The 22,188-nt window shown below is 40.7% G+C and overlaps 2 protein-coding genes across 10 annotated transcripts; one reads left to right on the top strand and one right to left on the bottom strand.

Moving 5' to 3' along the window:
- Window positions 1-599: 599 nt before the first annotated feature.
- kmt5b (lysine methyltransferase 5B) lies at window positions 600-10,906 on the bottom strand. 9 transcript variants are annotated; one of them, XM_040152809.1, is made up of 10 exons: window positions 10,776-10,906; window positions 8,035-8,292; window positions 7,793-7,940; window positions 7,453-7,618; window positions 7,254-7,363; window positions 6,286-6,452; window positions 6,149-6,168; window positions 5,899-6,035; window positions 5,062-5,261; window positions 600-4,633 (listed from the first exon to the last, which is right to left on the bottom strand). In XM_040152809.1, the coding sequence occupies exons 2-10, from the start codon at window positions 8,201-8,203 to the stop codon at window positions 3,156-3,158; spliced, it is 2,595 nt and encodes an 864-aa protein (XP_040008743.1). In that variant the 5' UTR covers window positions 8,204-8,292; window positions 10,776-10,906; the 3' UTR covers window positions 600-3,155. The 9 variants fall into 9 exon arrangements, with proteins under 9 accessions (XP_040008743.1, XP_040008563.1, XP_040009077.1 ...); XM_040152629.1 differs by lacking the exon at window positions 10,776-10,906 and adding an exon at window positions 10,384-10,578; XM_040153143.1 differs by lacking the exon at window positions 10,776-10,906 and adding an exon at window positions 10,199-10,336.
- A 5,683-nt stretch (window positions 10,907-16,589) lies between these two features.
- pole3 (polymerase (DNA directed), epsilon 3 (p17 subunit)) lies at window positions 16,590-21,334 on the top strand. The gene is made up of 4 exons (XM_040127383.1): window positions 16,590-16,655; window positions 18,425-18,510; window positions 18,714-18,832; window positions 20,110-21,334. The coding sequence occupies exons 1-4, from the start codon at window positions 16,590-16,592 to the stop codon at window positions 20,286-20,288; spliced, it is 450 nt and encodes a 149-aa protein (XP_039983317.1). The 3' UTR covers window positions 20,289-21,334.
- The last annotated feature ends 854 nt before the right edge of the window (window positions 21,335-22,188 follow it).

Genomic DNA, 22,188 nt, shown 5'->3' with positions numbered 1-22,188 from the left:
TGGCAATGCATAAGGGAGATGGAGGAGCTGTTCAGAGCTGGAAAAAAATAAAATAATTTGCCAGACGGGGGTTGAGGAAGATCCAGGAAAGATGTTAAGAGAGAGAGAGAGAAAAAAAAAGTCTTAAATCTTTGGAAAAAAAACATTTTGATTTCAATTTGTGAAGTTTAGTTGATATTTGACACTGCAAATATTATCTCATTTCCTTTAGGATAAAATGATTAAGTATGTTGATTTTTCATCTACTATCTGCTCAAACACAATACTATGATGATTACTACGTAGTATATACAGTATATTATTAACATGTAGTATGGATTTGGGACACAGGTCTGGTTGTCAGACATAATAAAAACCACAATTTCACATTAAAATCCAGCAAACCTTAAAACAGGCTCAGGAAACAAGAGTCACAAAGAAACTTTATATAGTTTTCAAGTATTCAAAACTGTTAAATAAGTACAAGATGTGTTCACATGATTTACATATTGGACAATATACGCACTGCCCATTTTTAATTCTCTTTACATGTTTCCCACTACCCACGCAACACGCTAAAATGTCCGCAAAATATTCACATTTGTTTTGCCTTTTTTTCCTTTTTTTTTTTTTTTTAACTTTTTGAATCAATTTGAAATCTTGACAGCTGTCTATTGGACAAAGACCACACAGACGGTACACCTGGAACAGTTTACAGTGTAGGATGGAGACGTCCGACGAAGGGGAAGGACAGACTGAGCCAGGTTCAGAACGGTGATTAGCTGCTGGTGATATGAACAGTACATATTAACACAAGAAAAGTGGGTTAACATTCAATCTCTGTTGATCCCTTGATCTGTTGGGCAGTTCATTAACTTCCACACAACAAATATAAAATAATATACAGAAGGACTGACAGTGGACTTGTGTTGAATTGTGTCAGTATTTCAAGGGGGAAGCAGATGGCTTAGCATTTTCATTCCTCATCGATCAGTTGTGTTACAAATTTGGTCTAAATGTGTCAAAAAGCTCTTTGTTAAGGCACCTAATGCTGTTGGATAGACAGTTATTTTTGCAAACTAAAAAAACAAAGTACGTGTGCTCCTGTAAAGAAAAATTAAAAAAGAAAACAAAACAAAGAAACGAAACAAAAATACAACTTAAATAGGCTACAGATAAAATGTGTATTACTGATGTAAAACATGTATTTCTACAGAATTTGGGCCCGTTAAAAGCTAATGCTGCCACCATCTACCAATACAGAGTTACACAGGACAGAAACTCAAACAGATAGTATGGAAATAAAAAGTAGCACCACAGAGAAAAGAATACATGATTCTATGCTAGTAAGAACATTTCAGACAATGTGATTTTCCTCCTCAAAACTCTAGTGTCGATGGACATCCGTTAACTTCAGCGCTGCAACGAGCTATTATTATTTTTATCGATTAATCAATTAGCCGTTTTATTAGGGCAATAAAATGTCAGAAAGCTGTGAAAAATGTCTGTCACAGTTTCCCAAAGCCCACGGTGGCGTCTTCAAATGTCTCGTTTAGTCCGACAAATGGTCCTAAACCAACACAAACTGAGTTTACTACCATAGAAGACTACAAAAAACAGAAATTATTCACATTTCAGAATCTTAAACCAGAGAATTTTGACAAAAATAGACCGTTATGTCAATCAATTATCCAAATAGTTGATCATTTTTCTGTCAATCGAATAAATGATTAATCAACCGATCGTTGCAGCTCTAGTTAACTCGCTTCCAAAAATCAGAATTAGGTAAATAAAAAGGAGTGAGACGTGACTTGAGAGAAAATAAATGTCATAATTCAGCTGAGGGACATAAGCCAGCCTTTCTGTACACTACTTTTAGAGATTTAAAAAGCATATAGGTAGCCTTTTTATGTGGATTTGGTATATGTTCTCAATCGTTGAAAAGGGCTGAACTACCATGTGTGCCATGTTACCATTATTCAGTAGCCACAAGAACTGAAGAAAAACACTGGTCCATTTAATTTCCGACATATTTGACCATACTCAATTGATTATAAAACCTTGTGTGCTTTTATTTATTGGAATTCTGCAGCTTAATTGATTTATTTACAGCTCTCTGAATGAACTGCTGAGTTGATATTGGAAAATAATTGTGCAACACCATTACAACTGATCGTTCGTGTTATGCGTGTGTGACGACTGCAGGCAAACTAAATACACACCGTAGTTCCACATGCATGTTGTAACTGCTCACATGTCAGTATGACTGCGGCTTTTTTTTTTCTCCCCCCCCCTTTAATGTGAGGTTTTTGTCAACGGTCTGCAACACATAAACTCGGTTTTGGTGCGTGTTAAATCCATAATATTAAAAAATCGTATAAAAATTCTGCTTCAACAACTCTTTCTATGACACTCATGTGAAAAATGGAAGGTTTAACATGATTGAGTTCTACAGAGACACATGATTGACTTACACAGTAAATAATGCTGATAATTAATGAATTATGGAACCTCTTTACCAGGAAACTACTGGGATAATGAGAACATGGCACTTTTATCCAAATGAACTGACTGACTGATCTTATAATGCCTCTAGACTAACCACACCATACTGCACGTTCAGCATGGTTTGCCAAACAAAAATTACAAACTATGAGACAGAAATCGAAAGTTCAATAAAAACCTGCCTATGAGACAGAGGGGATAGTCACCATACTGTACACTTTCTACAATATCCATGTCCATTATGAATATAACAAGTGCATTCACTTGAAGGAATAGTTGAACTTAAAACAAATTCTCGTTTTTCACTTAGGACCAGGCCAAATTATTCAGAAACAATAAGAGGACGATTTGGCAAATTCCTGCAGTTTACATTTAGCATAGTATGCAGTTAAAATGCCAGAGGAGATGGACTGGATGACTGAACTTTCGCTTAATCAATGTAATTTGTCTAAATGAGAACTAAAACGACACTTATTGATAAACACAACTTAAGTGAATAACAGAGATTTGTTTTAGGTTAACAGCACCCTCTAGTAACGTTCATTCAAATTCTTAATTTTTCAGCAATTCTTTTGTTTTTAAATTACTGTACTTCTTTTACATCAACACAACAGTTGATTAGCGAGTCATCTTTATTTACAGGGAAAGGTGGAAGTGATGAGCTCCACAGCTTATGCATTGAGCCTCAGAGACTGATCCTCTCTCCTCCTGGAGGAGATATCGATGTCTATGGAGTCTTTACCCACAATTAGTCGGAGCCGCTTTGCTGGAGGAAGTGGAATGAAATCGTCTTCGAACTCATTGTCGAAGTAGTCATCGTCGTCCTCCCCTTCCTCATCGTTGTCCTCCTCAGATGAAGGGTCCGCCAGGACCTTTTGGGTCCGATGTCCGCCATTCCTGGCCTCCAGACTCTGACTCATGTCCCCATTATAGGACATCTGTTCCGCCTTTGTCTGGGATATTCTCCGTGCATCGTCCTCTCTCTTCAGCTGGATCTTCAGCTTGGTGGAGTTACTGTGGACCACAGGGGCAAAGCCATTATTCAGTTTGGCTATGTAGGAGCTGCCCTTGTCCTTATCGTGGTCCTTGCTGAACTTGATGCTGATTTTGCTGGAAGAGGCCGAGTTGACCGTAGAGGCAGAAAGGTTGGAGGAGCCAATGGGATCGTTGGGGTCATTGGTCTTGCTACTGCTGCTGTCCCTCCGCCGGCGGAGCGTCAGTTTAGGGATGCCTGTGTTGTTCTCCAGGATCAGCTGGGCATCATATCGTGTGATCTGACGTTTCTTCTTCCCCTTGTCCTGTGACCGGCAGCCACTCTTACCCTTGTCCCTGCGGAGGGATTTGCTGCCATTGGCAACCCCGTTGTAGTCCCTGTGTCGGTCGGCGAAGCTTAACAGCATGTTGCCACAGTCTGAGAAGCTAGCGGTGCGGCCAGCAGCCACTGGCATGAACGGCTCACCATATGAGTCCTCACATTTAATTGTCCGCTCGGTCCTGAGCCGTGTCAGCCGTTTCCGCCTGGTGCAGGAGCCTCTCCTGGCGTAGCCGGTGTCTAATGCCGGCTGCTCCAGTCCCACCCCATGGCGGAGATACTCCTCCATGTCAGCTGGCTCTGTTTTAATGACCACTCCACCAGGGACTGGGCTCAAGCCGTCCATAGCACTAGGCTCCAGCTTAACGCCAGCTGCCGTTTCCTGGGCTTTTACAAGGGTCCTTGTGGACCTGCGAGTTCTGTACGTTGAACACTGGCTACCCTCGCTGCTTTGCACAACTGGTAGATTGCCATTTTCCTTGGCAGCATGACGGGTGAGGCAGCCCCTCTGGCCTAGTGTCTGCTGCAGCTCCTGTCCATCCTTCTCCTTTTTGACGGTGACACCTTTACACAGCGACACCTTTGAGTCCCTGAGACCCAGCTGGCAAGTCTCTCCTTTGGCCAACGCCTTGGGCTCTGCACCCCTCCTGCGACACCGCAACTGGACTTTACTTAGTGAAGGCTTGGATTGGGATTTTAGTCTCTTTGGTACCCTGTTATTGTTTACACGACCTTGTTTTGAACATGAGGTAGTAAGGGCTCTTGACAAAGTCTGTCTGGTTTGAGTCCTGTTTTTATACTTCAGGCCAGATGATGAGGATGTTCTTTTTCTGGCAGCTGGAGAGAAGAAGAAAAATGTTGAATATGATGTATTTAAAACAATGTCAGAAACATATCTACACATACTTTGGTTAGGTGACCTTTACATGACCAAATGTTATTTTTGAATATTTACCCCAATATTTATATAAAATACAGAGAATGAGAAATGGTAGAATCCATAAGGTACTTACATACAACATACTTGCATATGACTGCAAGAACCCCTAACATGAAGACATTCATTGTTCTTCATTTTACCATATTAAATCTCTGGTCCAGTTCTAATATATGTAATCAGCCTATAGAGTTGTAGAATACTGCCTTTGCCACACTGCATTGTAACATGGGATTTCTTCTCCCCGCTTTCGAGTTTGGGATCTGAACCCTTGCGGTAACTATGGCAGCAGCGTAGGGACAGAGATTCAGTTTTAGGGGACTCTTACATTGATGTGTTTTTGGCATTTCCTGAGAGTCTACATCGGTGTGGGAGCCTACAGAGTGACTGTCCGAGCTCCTGTTTCCTTCCCCCAGCTTCTTCAGCCTGTTCAGACGCTTGTCCGTCTCCCGCAACCCGTACTTGCTGTTTATCACTGGCACTTCCACTGGCAGTCCAGCTTTGGATTTGAAAGCACCAGTACCCCGTCTGCTCAACAGTAACAACACCAACAATAAACTTTATTATCACTAAAGATAGGAAAACTATGTGTTGAGAAACCACGGAAACGGGACTTCAATTCTTTAAGAAACACATCACTGAAAAGTTGACTGAGCAAATTGCTGTCAGCATTAATTTAGTAGAGCTTCAGCAATCAGTCAATTAATCGAGCGACAAAAATTATTCAGTTACAGCAGCTATTCTGATAAACAAACAATCGTTTTTCTGTCATTTTTAGGGCAATAAAATGCCCAAACTTTGCTTGCTTGGTTCTTGCTGCTTTTTTTTGTCATATATAAGATATATAACATATAAGTTAAATAGCTTCGGGTTTTGGACACTTGATTGGACAAAACTACTCATTTTTTAAGACAAGCTTTACTTGTGAGTGACCTTTACAGTACAAAATTCATATTTACATCTATACAGATACTGGGATATATTGTCTTGGCTCAACATTGCCCTATCTGCACCTTGATGAAATTCTTACTTTCTTATTCATATGTGACACTGTTGTCTTAGTTAATGGCACCAAGCGTATACGAACTCATACTGCACATGTAACACCTTCAAGAAATTCTGCATGCATTTACTAATGTTATAGTGCATTTGTTCTTACACCTACCTTTCACACGTATAGCATTCACAAAATTCATTGTTTTCCCCAAAAAACCCATCTCCGTAGTAACATGAGATTTCCTCTCCTGGTTCAATGTCCCTCAAAACCTTCACACAGGCTGTGTCCCGTCCTGTCGATACAAACTAAACAAACAAAAAATAAAAATGTTTTTTTAAAGTACTGAGCTTCCAAATTGAACAAGACCTGATCCTATTATTTCTTGAATTCTTAAAGGGCCTTTTAAATAGGAACCTACCTTGCAGTTTGGCCGGCAATCTTTAAAAAAAAAAGAGGGGACAAAAGAAAGACAAATTATTATAACAATTCTCGTGATTCAATATATAGTCACAATACTAACGACACCCGATCACTACAGATTTTTAAGACTAATACCATGATTGATGAAGGCAGCTGGCCCCAACCAGAGCTGTGCACAGTTCTTGCGGGTTGAATACATGACACTGAAGTCATTCTCCCCGTGCCGGAGCAGCAAGTTCTCCTCACTCTCTGAAAGCTCAGCAATGCATCCCACCAGGTACTCAATCTTGTCATTTCTTTTCCTGTAAAACAATACAGTGTAGGAAGGTTACATCAGTAGGCTGCATTACTTGGTGTCAAAATGCTTTTACAGATACAGTTCTGTATCTGTGTATGCTTCTGATTTAGTTAATATCTCTAAGGATGAAAAAATGAGTCCATTAATTAATTAGTCGATCAACAGAAAATTAATGGGCAACTATTTTAATGCTAGAATACATAGAATATGGTTGTAAATGGGTTTTGGACTCTTGGTTGGACACAACAAGTAATCTGAGGATGTCACCCTGGGCTCAGAAATTGTCATGGGCATTTTTTCACTGTAATGTGACATTTCATAGACTAAATGATTAATTCATTTGTCCCGATAATAATCAACTGAATAACAAATAATGAAAAAAATTGGTTAGTTGTAGTCTTAAACAATTTGTGCATTACAACTCTCGAAGACGGACACAATAGAGAAGTTCAAATAAAGCTCAAGTTAAATGGCTGCATTTATACAGTGCTTTTATTCAAACACTTTGCAATTTTCCTCTCATTCTCATGCTCACAAAACGATCGCAGGAAGCTACGAAGCAAGGTGGTGGTCTGACTATCAGGAGCTATTTGGGGCTCAGTGTCTTGCCCAAGGACACTTGGACATGTAGAGCCAAGGATTGATCCACCAACCCATAGGTTGATGGACGACCCACTACTCTACCTGCTGAACCACAGCCGCCCACAAAGTTAGAACTGTTAAACGCATCCAGTGGGTGAGGACTAGTGATATAAAGTGCGCTGACTGGTGGTGCTGTTATAATCAGATGGCAGTATGTCCTCACCATTCCTTTGTTGCCACAATTTTAGCTCCATTTTGCTCTGATGAATAGCGATTACAAGGAAGAATCTCAAAGCCGCTGTCCGTGGCAAACATCCGCAGATATACAAATACCTGTGCAAAACATAAGGTTAGTTATCTGACTGTTTGGTCAACTGTGGCACTGGAAGAAAAACAGAGTAGATAAGCGATAATGTTTTTACATGTTGCTTGAAGAGCTTTTCTTGAGCTTTTGTCTTGTGGAGAAACAGATTTCGGGACCAGTCTCCTGATGTCAGTGCTCTGAAAGCCTTCTCCAAGTTGTCATGTTTCTTGAAGCGCTCGATTATCTCTTTCAGCTCCTCTTGTCTTCCCTTAATTGGTCGAAATCTGTGGGGGCACAGTAACGGCAAAAGACAAAACAAACACTAATGTGAAAAATCAGACGTAAGACACAACATAATCTAAAAAACGGACATCTGTGCACACCAGTGAGAATGCTTTCATATGATAGTGATGGGGCGGCATCCCCATCCGTTCCATGAATCTGATGAATCTGCTGACCTGGTGTTCATTTTGTGGGTTTGAAAGCCCAGATATGGATCCAGGATGAGGCTTGTGGTCAGATCATCATTCTCACACAACTCCTTGGCAGTCATTCCTGAGGAGGGCACATAGCGCCTCTCTGCCTCCAGACTGGCTGCATTAAACCCTGTAAACACCAAACACAGGCTCATGTTAGAGTATGTTACCGCTGATGAATCTAGACATTTGTCTAAAATTTTCCAGACACGGTCTAAACTCACTGCGGCTACATCTTCGGTTTCTGGGGTGGGTTTTGTTGTGGCGCAGGGATGCCCGCTGTGAATGCTGCGAGCGAGTCTGGCTCTGGCTCACAGGTTGCTCGCTGGTCAACTTGTTTCCGTGTCGTCTGCCATTTAATACCATGTTCTTGGATTCGCCCAGCCACTTCATGCCCACAAGCCCCCTGGTCCAGTTGCATTTAGTCTACGAGTTGAAGAAACACTCTCGGGTGGGGAAGACTTGGGTCTAAAGTTTCAAACCTGGAGGCAAAGTAAAAACAACAAACATTACTAGATGCACTGCCAAGAAATTTAATGAGTTTACACAAGCTCAAGAAATACTAAAACAAAACAGGATGGAAATTGGCACGTGGACGTGTTGCCAGCTCAGACTGCCAAAGGGGAAAGGAAAAAAAAAAAAAAAAAAAAGATTTATTCACCATTTATTTAGGAAAAGAAATTAAACTTTTCTAACTGAGTTAAGAACAACCTTAATTATTTGCCCCGTTCACACTTTATATTAAACTGCATCTTGGTTGTGATCATAAGTGGACAGCTCTAAACACAAGTATGTCATTGCACCATAATGGCTTGAGAACGCATTAGAATACAGTTACTAAGAGATGGTGAGAGATTCGCTCATTCACAGATGTAGCGCAGTGAAGATAAACATGTCTCTGACCACTTTACAGAACTATCTAAACATCATGTGGGTACACTTCATTCAACGCTGCCAAACAACGTGGACAAGGTGTTAAGATCTACACGGAGTGAGGTACCAATCAGTCACAGCGGCGGCCCAGCAAATATTCTACAACCATTAAAACCGGCTACTGGCAGCTGCCGAAGTGCAAAATGTGAGCAGCACCAGCCAGTTTACCCAGTGGGGACCGATGCTGTTTACGCTACGGTAAGTTAAAGGTACACATCGAGGCAGCGCTGAGGAAACCAATCTAAAGCGATCCTGCAGCGCCGCTTAGTGGTAACCCCAAATAATGCACTGGCTTACTGTCAAGTGCAACAGTAACGTCTCTGGCGCTATCACCCATACGTAAAGTATCGCTTTGTTAATTTATGGACCGCATAATCACACAAACGCGTCACATCTCGTTCACATTCATTACCGGACAGAACCCTTGGTGCACTGTTAATACGGCTGTCACACGAGTAATGTAGTTTCCAAAGCGCAAATGCGTCGCAAGAAGCATCCTCTCATGTCTAATCGATGCATAAAAATGATTCGCATTTTCGCTCGGAAGCTAACGTGAGCCACGATAAAACACAACAGGCCACGGGGATCGGGAGAGGCTTCGGAAACCCGGAAGGCCACACCGACTGATGAGGCCGAGATTGTATGAGTTATCAATACAGCTTGCTTTGTTTGCTAACAACTGCCGTCTCTCCACCCAGTCACTTCGTTAGCACGGAGCTAACAACCAACAGCGACGCCAGGGAGACGTCCGGCAGTGCTGGTTAGCTTGCAACAAACGCCGGCAGTATGCCATCATGGCAATTTCCAAGAAGCAAGTTGACGTTGGCTACCAACCTCAGAAACATCAGCAGGTCACCCGTACAACACAAAGCAGTTCAATACAAAGACCGAAGCACAATATTAGAAGGATGGTGACACGGTGATGGTGGTATTTAACGACAGTATTAAACCATAATACATCAACTCCACATCTCAAGCGGCTTCGATATTTTCCATTATGTATGCAAACCGCTAACACTCAAATAAAACCCTGATGGCCAACGTTTATTGCAACTTGTCTTCTGGTTTTAAGAGTACCAACCTCAGCGAATCATCTCACATTAACGTACTTCTCAGTTGGTGCTAGCTAGCATCAAACTAAACTTCAGCAGGGTGCTAGCTTAGCGTCACCATCGGCTAGCACTATCAATAAAACACCATGGCAGTCGGTAAATACACAATGCAGTTACCCTTTCTCCCATTGACGATATAACGTTGATATGTGTCCATCAAATATTCGACGACGGCAGCCGACAGTTCGCTGTACACATGCCCCAGAGAGTACCTGCAGACCCTCGGACCACGGCAGCTAACACCGCGTTAGCTCGGGTTGTTTGATGTGGAAGCCATTAGCTAGCTTAGCAGGCTAAATCTCTCCTTTGTAAGCGAATTAAAAGTTAGTTTGCGTGGTTGTACCGTTGTAGATACGATCTACTGTAGCTATCAGAGCAGGCTAATGATCGGCGGCTCGGTGCTGGTGATGTTATTGATCATGATAGCTGGCAGTTAAACAGCAGTAAGCTCAGAGCGTTTTCACGCGTTGGTAGCGTTAAATGTCCTGAGTCGACAACAGAAACAGAACAAAAACACACAATACTCACTAGGTGATTTTGTAAAACAGTCACGAAACAAAACATCACTCCTTCAAACTCATCCAAATTTGGCACGACACCTTAAACGAAAATATCACAGGAAACACATTTTTTTTTAGAAATTAACATTAAAATTCAAGATGGCGGCCTAGCACAGGCGAGAGGACGAGAAAGGCGCAGCACAGCCATCCTAAAGAAAATAGATCCAACAAATACGCAACCGTTCTCGTCCGTGTGGACCGAAATGAGAAACAGCTCTCCGTGATACAGTCTGAAACTTGAAAAGTGGACATTGCAGGCCACTTTTTTGTAGTTTTTGTGTTAAAAATGTCGAAAATCGTTATCATAGTTTGTACCAGTAATTGTCGGATGTACACAAAAGTAGTGCTGCATAAACAAACCTCTTTACGCTTCCTAAAGAATCCAGCGATAGTGGGCAGACAGACGCTAATGGTGGGTTCTCCTCTCAGCTTCACGGAGAACCTCACCAGAACAAGCTAGAATAAGTCTGCTCATAGCCACAACCACACGAGAGACCTTACGACTGTCTCCTCTTACTGCACTGTTATGTTGATATTCTCACTCATCACTTGTTAATGTGGCGAGTACAGACCTGTAATTTGGCTGTTCCTCAGTTTTTTGTTTTTTTGTTTTGTTTGTTTTTACAGAAGCAGACCATGTTCCATTGCATAGCCAATCATAACTGTTCCACATCGTTGATTTATCCTTTGAAATTATCTTACCAAGCTAAATTAAGTGAATACCCAGTATTCATTCAACAAGATTTACTGCCGCCAGTCAGTTAATGAAAGACACTGTTAAAGCTTTATTGCTGTTTGTATTGTGTAGCCTACACTGCAACCTTTTTCGAGGCTGAAAATCAACAATCAGCTAAAATGACATTATTAACAGATAGCTGCATTATATTCACTTCAGCATAATCTTATATTTGTCCCTCAAGTGTGAATGGTTTACTGAACGGGCCTAAAGGGTCAAGGGGCCCCAGAAAGAGACACAAAACAACCACAGATGCAAAACAACCGCAAAGAGACGCAAAGCAACTACAACGAGATGAAAAGACATCCTCAAAGGGATGAAAATATATACAAAAAGATGCAAAATGACCACGAAGAGATGCAAAACATCTACAAAAGGACAAACGTCGTTAAAAAATGTGCAAAATGACCACAAAGAGATGCAAAACGACCAAAGACACAAAACGACAGGGAACATATAAGGATACGCAAAACATCTACACAGATGCAAAGCAACGCAAAACCACCACAAAGCGCTGCAAAGAATCTACAAAGAGACGCAAAACATCCTCAAAGCTGTGTAAAAAAAAATCCACAACAAGAAGCACAACATCTGCAAAGAGATGCAAAATAGCCATAAAGAGAAAATCTGTTTGTCGCTGCCCTTTCATATTAAATGTCGTATTTACTTTGCACTACTATACTATACTATATTTACTTTGCTATATTGTAGCCAGGCTACAATTCATATTCTACGATTTTATCTTATTTCATCTTATTTTTGTCTTCATTTTATTTCACTTTGAAATCGTATTTAAATGTGGCTTTTTAGGTTGTGTGTCTTTTCTTAATGCCATTCACGTCTTATGTGCAGCACTTTGAATTGTCTTGTTATTAAAAGGTGCCATATGCGAATAAACGTGCCTTGCCTCAAAGCAGACATTGTTAATAACAGCATTATTACAGAGTAGCAGTTGTTGTCGCTGTTTAAACGTGCTGGAGCTCAGAAAAGGAGCCTAGAGAGACGCTGGTACAGTAAAACATTCGTTAAGATTCATTCAGCTGGTCAGGCAGGCTGGCGTCTTTGTTGGGCTACAGGCCTTGGTCCAATGTCTGTCATGGTCGAAAGTCCTGACAGGCGGACTGGTGGGTCTGTCTGACTTAACCTCAGAAAGCAGTCTTTTTCTCTTTACAGTGTGATTTTTGACCCCTCTGCCATACAAACGTTTATTGTTATTTTAGTTAAGTACAGATAAAGTCGAAGTAACCACATGTTCGACAACGTAGATGAAGGAGATGACAGTATCTGCATATTCATCAACATGAACACAAGATTATCTAAAACAGAGCATATCAAGTCCCTCTGAGGTTTAACGGTCTTAAGCCTGGATTTGTCTTCATTTTCTAACGATACGTGGGTCTGGTTACAGCCGGATTTCCCAAAGAGTTCAGTGGCCGAGATGCACTGCACTGCAACCCAGAGCTGCGCTGATCAATAATTTTACAGCTACAACGGAAAAATGACTTCGTGTGATGTATAAGGTGCTGCTCGTAGCGATGAACCCACCGGTAACTCTGCAGTTCCTCGACGCTCTACGGAGCATTTTAGCAACTTTTCGGCTTTCACTGTTCTGGTCGCCCTGCTCACCGCTCTCCTTGGCATCAGCTCAAGGAGCAGCAGGCCCCTGTCGTCAGCGAAAAGGCTTAGGTGGTAAACCCACTGTGTGCTACCTGCTTAGCACCGAACAGCAGGCAAAGTTAGAGACTAGCAGCTAATGGGCCAGAGATTTCTCTCGGGAGTTGTTGGAGGCCAAACAGAGAGAGTAAATTTCGGACTTGCATTCGTCAGATGGACACAAACACAAACCAAAAGGAGGGATAATGTTTCTCTGTGTCTGTCGGTAAAAAGGCAACTTTTTGCCAACACACCAACCGTATCAACCTCATGAGGTTTTGGGCCCAGAGTGATACATCAGGTGACGAACATAATTTTCAGTGATTAAGAAATTTGTGAATTTGTGAAGAACTGTTGTGAAGGGAGCAAAGATACAACATCATGTGAATTGATGCAATGCAACGCTCACTCCTTCTCATCCTCTAATAGCCACAGAAGATCAGACAGTCATGTTTTAAAATTGCTGTACCATTGATCTGGTCTGTCTTTTTTTTTTTTTTAATGGAATTAGTTTTACATGCACAGCAACCTGTCGACACGTCAGGTGAACACGATGAAAGAGTGTTGTTGCAGTGATTGTTCCAACCACACAGATAGCTACGGCTGAGGGAACTCTGTTATCCTGGAGCGCTGCCCAGAAACCGCCACGAGAAGCTTGAACCTGGTGGGCGTTGAGATTCACCTTTCACCGCATAGCCATACAGTGTGTGGGCTACATCGCCCCGCTGCATGTGCGAGGAAGCCAGCTGCCATGGAAACCACCTAAATACCCCCCCCCCCCCCCCAGCTAAACCTTGACCTTCTCCACTCTGTTCGTAATGAAGGTGTAAACTAAGCTGGAAGTCTGCCCAGTCGGGGTGTTTAATATTCATCTGTACACTACAACATAGTGTGTGACCAGGCAAGTGATTCCATTATCGCTTCGGTGTGGCGTCTTGACTTTAGTGTTTGCCAGTTTGTCGGTACGTTGTTCATTCATTCATACTTAATTCATCTCTGTCCTCTTCAGAGCCCAAAATAACTTACAAACACACTGAGGTGAACCCGTCTCGTCATCACAGAAGGAATAACTTAGCTCATTTTTTTCAAGGGTAAAATAAAGAAACCATTCCATGTTTCTCATACTATCAACAAATGAAAAACCAAAAACATACAATGTTTTAGTCCATCGTTAAATACGCCATGACCTCCCTGCCCTGTCTGTGACACTAAGCTCCGAGCGCATTGCTTCCCACAGAGACCTCAATCTTCTCTGATCCATTGAAAACGGCTCACAAATACAGAGAAAAAAAAAAACTCATTAATTTCCTAAAACAGCTGGCCATTGTCGTTTTTAACAAACGTTACTCGAGGAGGAGGAAATGGAGCATTTGTTGGGGGACCTCTTTTCAGCGGCGGATTAATCCACATCTGGTGCTGTAGTGAGTATTTGTGGCAGCAGGACGGTGTGTGTGTGTGTGTGGGACTAAGTATAAATAATCTAGAGTGTGTGTGTGTTTTCACAGTGATGAAGGGACATGTCACCCATTGCAACAGTGAGGCTCCCTGATGTGTTTTCAATAGTTCCTGGACAACAATGGAGCTTCAGCGTCTCAGAGGGATAAGAGACAGTATGGCGGACTTCAGATACACAGACGACACTTGTTGGCAGGAGATGTTCCGTTTTGGAGATTTACGTCCTCAGTGGGACCCAATGGTCTTGGAGCTGAGAGATTTTTGGGAACAAAAATAGAGTGTTTCAGCTGATGTCTATTCTAAATGATTGGGATCTGTCCAGTTATGGCACGCTGATGACTGGCTGGGGTTTTTATGCACTTCAAACACTTTCCATTATCTAGACACTCTTTTGTGATTATTTTTCACAGCCACATACATACAGGTTTGTACATGGAAAGCATTACATGGTTTTTAACTGATACAAAATTGATTATGACTCTTTAAAAAAAAAAATCAGTTATAAAGCTTTTGTAACTGTTGCATTATTAAAGAATATTGTCATTACTTAATATGTAGAGTTGTATTTTTTTTACTTTATTTATTGTATTTGATTTTAAATTCTTTTTTTTTTTTTTGGCACCACCACATTTAGATACAGCATCACCAAAAAGAAAAAAGAAAATAATATAAATAATAAAACAATACAAAAAAAGTGGGGGAAAAAAACCCCAAAAGAAAAACAACAGTGACAATATTTTTTTTTTTAAATTGGCTTTTGTTTAATGTCACCATTTGCAATAGAGAGAACGAAAGAACAGAAACATAATATTATTTGGTTGTGTGTCTATGAGCATATGATACCACAGACCACAAATAATAACAATAATTAAAAAAATTAATATTATTATTATAAAAAAAGGGAACTATGATAGCTTTCTTCTTTTTTTGTAATACTTGATTTGCAGTTGGAATGTACCATATCTATTTTTTAAATTAATTTAATTTTATTGCATATTCTGATATTCAACATATTCTTAGATTATATTAATTTTGGTTCAGCTAAAAGAGTATAAATTCATTGTTTGCAAAATGTATGACGACCAAATGGAAACTTGTTAAGAAACATTACAGCACCTTGTAAATATAATGATATGAGCATTATTTAATAAATATTTTTCTATTTTTAAATTTAAAAAAAAAAACTTGATAAAGAATATTATCATTATAAAAAAAGGTGATATAAAAGCTAAAAGACCGAGATCCATTTCCTTACTTTTTAAGGAGTAAAGTACACAGACAAGTGAGATGTACATAGGAAAATTACACAAAGTTTAAATAAACAAATGTGTGGTAAAGTATAGAGAGGTGAAAGAAACTAAATAACATAATAATACTGATATACATACAGTAGAAACACAGTTACAAAGAATGTACAAATATTGATATAAAAAATATAAAAGAAATGCTAGGACCTAATAAGGCATTTTATATCAAATCAGTTCATGAAGCAGACCGAAAGTGTGCACACATTTCTTATTATCGATCAGTTCAACAGACTCGGATTTTTAAATTCAGTCGTGAAACGTTCGGTAGAGAATGCGGACTTATGAACATGAAATGTACCAAAAAGATTATTTTTTAAAAAGCTGAACAGTGTGTGGCATCCTGCTGCTTCTTGCTCCTGTAGCATTGAACGATACATCGCCTACCGCTGACATCTAATTTTCTCCGGGGTCATTGCTAAACGTCCTATCGATTATTCTTCCTCTCCGCTAAAGTCACATTTGTTGACGCCATCGACACATTTTGAGAAGTAAGAGTTTCTATTGTTTATTCGGTTCCTCTTCCTCTTACTTACCTTTTATTTATTTATTTTTTTTCTACGTTAATGACGCAACAGGCCGCACGTCCCCCACTACGTCAGAGGTCGAAGTTGAGAGGTGACGTAGCGGGGCTCGTGGGGTTGGAGGGTTCGCGGGAAACGTCCCTAAACAAATCGGTTCCGATGGGCACGCGAGCGACTTCAGGCGCCGTTTGAACCGCAGCGTCCTCCTTTAGAACGCGGCAGCGTAGCGCGCGCCGACCTCCGCCAGCGACTGAAACCTCGCTCGGAAACGGAACCGGCTACTTTAGGCAGTCGCGGGAAACACCGTTAGCGGGCGCTAGTCGGTTAGCTTAGCTCTAACCGACTAGCTTAGCTCTAACCGACTAGCTTAGCTCTAACCGACTAGCTTAGCTCTAACCGACTAGCTTAGCTCTAACCGACTCCCCTCCGGGTTTGTACAGGAGGAGGCGGCTCGACGGACCCGTTCGGCCGACGGCGAATAGCGCGGCGACCCGGCGTCGAAATGGCGGAGAGGCCAGAGGACCTGAACCTCCCCAACGCGGTGATCACCCGCATCATCAAGGAGGCGGTGAGTGCGGAGACCAGACGCCAAACTCAGGCTGACCCCCCCCTCAAATTCCGGTTCCAGCTTTAAAGTTGAACTTAAATTACAATAGAATTTTACAATAGACTTTCACAGTGTGTGTCAGGAATTCTCTGTCTTTGTCTTTTTTTGTCCAGCACTTAAATCGATGGACCGCATGAAAATTAATTGAAAACTAATTTAGATTTTGAACCCGTGTAAAAACGTAAAGTATTGGCTTGTCCTGATGAAAAGTAAATTTACTCGATTACTGTATTTAAGTGCAGTGGCGGAATGTAAGTAAGGGCATTTACTCAAGTACGTACACTTTACTGAAGTATTTTCCTTTTATGCCACTTTATACTATTACTTTTTTTTTATTTTAGAGGGAAATTTTGTACTTTTTACTGCATAATATTTATATGACAGTTTTAGTTACTTTACAAATTAAAATTTTAGCATACAAAACATGATGCTTCATTATAGATTCAACTGCCCAATGGTAAACAATGCTGCTACAAACTACAATTCCTGGATCCTCTGATCCTTTGCATTACTGAACCTTAAATATTCTGGTTAATATGCATGTCTTTTGCACAATCCACAGCTTACGCTGCCTGCTCCACCTCAACCCTGTGCACCATCTTCTTATTTATTTTTATTCTTTATTCTTATTTTCTTATACCCTTTCGTCTTGAAGGCCTCTGCAAGGGCACCCTACTTTTCTCACCAAAGCCCCTGGGAAACACAATTTTATGTCGTCATATGTAGCGTTGGTCCCTGTATCCTTGTCGTAAATACAAGCAGAGCTGAAACCATCAGTTGATTAACAGAAAAATAATTGGATAATCGTCAAGTCATTTTTCATGTAAAATGCCAAACAGTTTGTGCTTCCAGCTTCTAAAATTTGAGGATTTTTAGTCATTTTAATTTATTTTAGTAATATTTGAGGCTTTGACTATTGGATGGGCAAGACAAGCATTGTGAAGGTGCTTTGGGCTCTGGGTAACTGTGATGGGTTTTTTCTCACTACTTTTTGAAGTTTTTAAACCAATTAATCAGTTAATCAAGTCCTATATAAAGTAGTAACAAAAAAAAATCAAACAGCTACAACAGTAAAATGCTGCCTTCACATGAATGCATGTGAACTTTTAGTACATTTTCATGATCATACTGTTAACTTTTGCATTTAAGATGTTACGCAGCCTCCCGCCACTAGGTGGAGCTGTGTCTCAATCGGACTTGCCATAGGGACTTGCCCCCCCCCCATGTACATTGCCATTTAATCATCGGGGAAATTAGTCGTTAGGAACATCCCTGATACTTACGTACTTTCACTTAAGTAACATAACAGCTATATAATAATTTTGAAGACGTAGTTTGTGGTGCTGTTGAAGTGTGCTGCCTTACACAGAACAGATGTTTGTTATTTAGCCTGCCCTCATTGCTATAAAATCAAAATAACAAAAACACCAGTGTCAGCGTAACACAATTACTATTCAACGGCACCGCAGACACTACGTGGAATCAACACCTCTGTTAAACAGTTTCAACACAAACTGATGGTTATAACCTTCATGAAGGGAGGCTTTAATGCTGGACTGTTGTGTTGGACCGCTTTAATTTTACTTAGATGTTATTGTTCTGTTTTTGCACGATGATGTTCCTGCCTCTGACTGAATAAAAACTGCTCTCAGCCTGCCTGTGTTTTTCTGATAAACCGTGCATGTAATGTAGCTCTGAGATAACTCCTCCGCACCGTTTGTTTTCAACAGCTCCCAGATGGGGTGAATGTGTCGAAAGAAGCGAGGAGAGCCATATCCCAGGCCGCCAGTGTGTTTGTGTTGTACGCGACCTCCTGGTAAGAATAGAGGGGGAAAAAAACACGACTTACAAAGTCAAACACAGTCGTGTCGATTCACAAAAATTCAGTTCGATTCAAGTGTCATAATTCAACAAAATTCAAACAGCAGAAACATGGAGCGTCTGAGTCAACTACAAGCTTTACAGAGTGCTTCAAGTGTCAAGTTTAAGACCTGAATATTTCTGTTTTTCTTGTCACAGTGCAAATAATTTTGCCATGAAAGCCAAGAGAAAAACTCTGAACGCAGGAGACGTTTTGGCTGCGATGGAGGAAATGGAGTTTGAACGATTCCTGGAGCCTCTCAGAGAAGCTTTGGAAGGTCAGTACATCTGTGGATCATTACAGGTTGTAAGGAAGTGTAAAACATAATAAAGGTTCATATTACTCCCCCAAGATGTGCTGCGGATTGATGTCGGTCTGGATTTGTGTAAAGTGATTGTCTCTGCATGGAGCCATTATAAAAAATACTCGTCATAAAGGTGTGTATGTAAAACAAAGCCAGTATTGAGGACGAATATTACAAAAAAGTGGACTATACTTCACTGCCCCCTTTAGTTACTGTTGCCATGCCTGTGAGCTCTCCATTCTTCCAGTTAACGACGATATCGGCGGCAGATTTTCCATCAAAATCTTAGCGAGCTGAACGGAGAGAGAACACAATTTATTAGTTAAACCGAAAATTAATCAACTATTTTGATACTTTTTTTTTTTTTCCAAGAATGCCTTTTTTTCTATTTTCTGATATTTTAATTTTAAAAAAACTCATCAAATAATCGAGAAAAATCATCTGGAGATTCATCTACAATGAAAATAATCGTTAGTTGCAGCCGTGTACATGATATTGTGCCAACAGACTGAGACTAAAGCTCACGTCTCAGGCAAAAACCTGTCAAGATCCTCACCAGTTGATGCTCCATGTAAAAGACGTGGAAATAAAGAAACAGCATTGGTCTGGTGTTGCAGTGTGGAGCTAGTTAGTCCTAGTATTATAAGTATCGGACCGTCTATCATTCCAACATCACCCTGTTTATCTTACATACTCGGACAAGCCAGACAGGTTAGATCTCTGTTCTATTGTCTTGTGTTTTCACACAGTCTGTTTTTCACTTGTAACATCAGATGGAAGGTTGAGGACTAACAAGCTGCAAGCGTTACCTAAGAATTCCTGCCCCATAGTGGGGCAAATACAAACACGTCCTGTAATGTACCCTGTACCCCCACAAAATGATGTGGTATGAAAAGCTCCTTAGCCTCAGCTCTGCTTACAGCAGACACACTATTTAATCCATTCCTTACGCTCACACGAAAAAGACACCGCGCTCCGAAGTCTTCAAATGCCAAGTATTACTCGTATTAGAGCCCCATGAACGCTGAAATCCTCATCGAATAACGCTGAAATCCCAAGCTAGACAGACCTGTGGTGCCTCCATATTGTTACCATGTGATCGGACACGCGCTGTTCGGTGGAGCAACAATCGGCAACAGACCGCGGTGTAGAATGCGATGAACTACAGGTCCTCTTTATATTATTAAGATCCATAATTTCTAATGCTGCATATTTCCAATTGATGGGTGGGCGTTTGTGTGTCTCCACAGTGTATAAGAAGGGCCAGAAAGGAAAGAAGGAGGTGTCGGAGCAGAAGCGCAAAGATAAGGAGAAGAAGACCGACTCAGAGAATGACAAGAGCAGGGAGGAGGAGGAGGAAGAGGAGGAGCGCATGGAGGAGGAGCCCGAGGCCGAGAACGAAGCCGAGGAGGAGGAGGTGGAGAACTGAGGACGTTTCACCGCAAAGCTCCGGTGATATGAACGGTGAAATGCGCTTCATCGGCTCCTCTGAGTTTATCACTGTCTGGATGCGATGCGTTCAAGTGACGCGTGTTGGTCACCGAGAATGGGTTAATGAGGTCAAAGGAGGTGAGGTTATGGTCCAGTGTTTGTGGCGCTGCAGCTTCTGTCTTCCAACCGGACACACAACAAAACAGCCAACTCAAAGCACAATGCAACCACACGTGAAACTACGTCATGCACTTCCCGATTTTTGTCTTAGTCCATTTTGTATTTTATTTTATTTTTTTTTTTAAATACCTGAGTCACATTCTGATACCAACGCTGTCTGGTCTCTTCTGTAACAGGATTTCTGGACAGTAAGCAGTAGACAGTAGTTCAGGAAGTGAAATACAGCTGAAAGGGACTGATTCTGTCCTCTGTGAACCAACACACTTTGGCAAATAACCTTTTCAATCAGTTCACCACTGGAGAGACCAGGCGTCTGAAATGTATGAAAACAATGCGACATCTTCAAACCGAAAAATACAAACATCTGTCTACAAAACCCCTGATTGATTTAACAAAAGAAGCCGGAGCTCTGAAATGATAAATGTTGTGTAAACACATGTAGAAGAACTTTTACTGAATAGAACGTGGTCTAAAATTTATAATATTAAACCAGGAACTATCTCATCCTCATCGAATAAGTGAACGAACAAACAAATTTGAAAAAACGATCTTGACATTTGATGCCAGCTTCTGCTGCAAAATCACAGCCTAGTTTTGAATTTCTTACCGTGGTCGGGGTTTTCAGTTGTAACAGGATGTGTGGGTGTTGGGAGTTTCACACCCAAAAGACTTCACGTGTGTTTATAAAAGACTGTGGTAGCTGTAATGAGCTGTTGCTGGACTCCATCGCTTCATACCCAGTACAAATAGCTGTGACTAGGCCTTGTTGTTCCTTATCTGCTGAGTTTGTGAACCATTTATACTTTTTGTAGAATTGTATATGACTGGCTGAGATTTTCAATAAATATTTTGTATAAAACCAAACCTGCACTGAATCATAACTGGCTGCGGATGAAGACGGCTGACCGTAATAAAAAAAAACAAACCAAAACAAAAAAATACCCTCACTCACCACAGCTGTCATAAGTTATTCTGTGTGATCAAGGCTCCACTCTGGAAGCCGGACCTAACTAATCCGGGCTAACATGATGCCGAGCCAGCTGCAAAGGATCCCGTCCTTTTAACAGGGTTAAAAGAACTTCTTGGATGAAGTTAAGAGAGAATTCTGAAAACACAGACAACATGAGCAGAAAGCTGAAACTAAGACACATTTTTAATGCGGGAAACTCCTTAAACAATTTTCCCACTGTGAAATAAAACCTGATTAAAATCTCCCACAAAGCCAATTACACCTCTGGGAAACTTATATCCAGCAAACTGAGTCCAGAAACACAGCTGACGTACATCATTCAAGATGTATAAAACAGATTCATAATTTGTTCTATTCGATTTATACTTATGATGCAACATTTAATATGTTTGAATGACAAATTACCATCAAAACGTTTTGTTCTATTTGTTAAGTATCTTTTGTTGTGTCCAAAACTAAATCTGGGTTTTGCAATTTTTAGTGTTTTTATTTTATAACCTATTATGTATAGATGCAGTATCTACACTTAAGACATTTTGGTTTTTCAGAAATGTATGTTCTAATCTAAAATCATAATTATTAAAATTATGATACCACAGTTTTTAGTGCTTCCCAGCAGTGTACAATTCCAGTGTATTCTATTCTTACCTGGAGCAGTGTAAATGGATTGTTGGATTATACAACTAAAAATAATTGTTTTAATTAGTCCATTGAAGAAAACAGATCTGCATTTTAATGATTGTTTTTC

This window comes from Xiphias gladius, chromosome 1 (genome assembly GCF_016859285.1).
Source record: "Xiphias gladius isolate SHS-SW01 ecotype Sanya breed wild chromosome 1, ASM1685928v1, whole genome shotgun sequence".
NCBI classification, from domain to species: Eukaryota; Metazoa; Chordata; class Actinopteri; order Istiophoriformes; family Xiphiidae; genus Xiphias; species Xiphias gladius.
The sequence above is the reverse complement of the archived record's forward strand: the minus strand, read 5'-3'. Positions and strand labels throughout refer to the sequence as shown.

What these genes read in the sequence shown, in the direction of transcription:
- kmt5b (XM_040152809.1), bottom strand. Translation starts at nt 8,203, where the DNA reads ATGAAGTGGCTGGGCGAATCCAAGAACATGGTATTAAATGGCAGACGA. An exon ending in ATTGCCGGCCAAACTGCAAG is followed by an intron (nt 6,036 to 6,148) that starts GTAGGTTCCTAT and finishes TTGTTTGTTTAG; the next exon opens with TTTGTATCGACAGGACGGGA. An exon ending in AATGCCAAAAACACATCAAT is followed by an intron (nt 4,634 to 5,061) that starts GTAAGAGTCCCC and finishes TCTTCTCTCCAG; the next exon opens with CTGCCAGAAAAAGAACATCC.
- pole3 (XM_040127383.1), top strand. Translation starts at nt 16,590, where the DNA reads ATGGCGGAGAGGCCAGAGGACCTGAACCTCCCCAACGCGGTGATCACC. An exon ending in CCCGCATCATCAAGGAGGCG is followed by an intron (nt 16,656 to 18,424) that starts GTGAGTGCGGAG and finishes TGTTTTCAACAG; the next exon opens with CTCCCAGATGGGGTGAATGT. An exon ending in TCTCAGAGAAGCTTTGGAAG is followed by an intron (nt 18,833 to 20,109) that starts GTCAGTACATCT and finishes GTGTCTCCACAG; the next exon opens with TGTATAAGAAGGGCCAGAAA.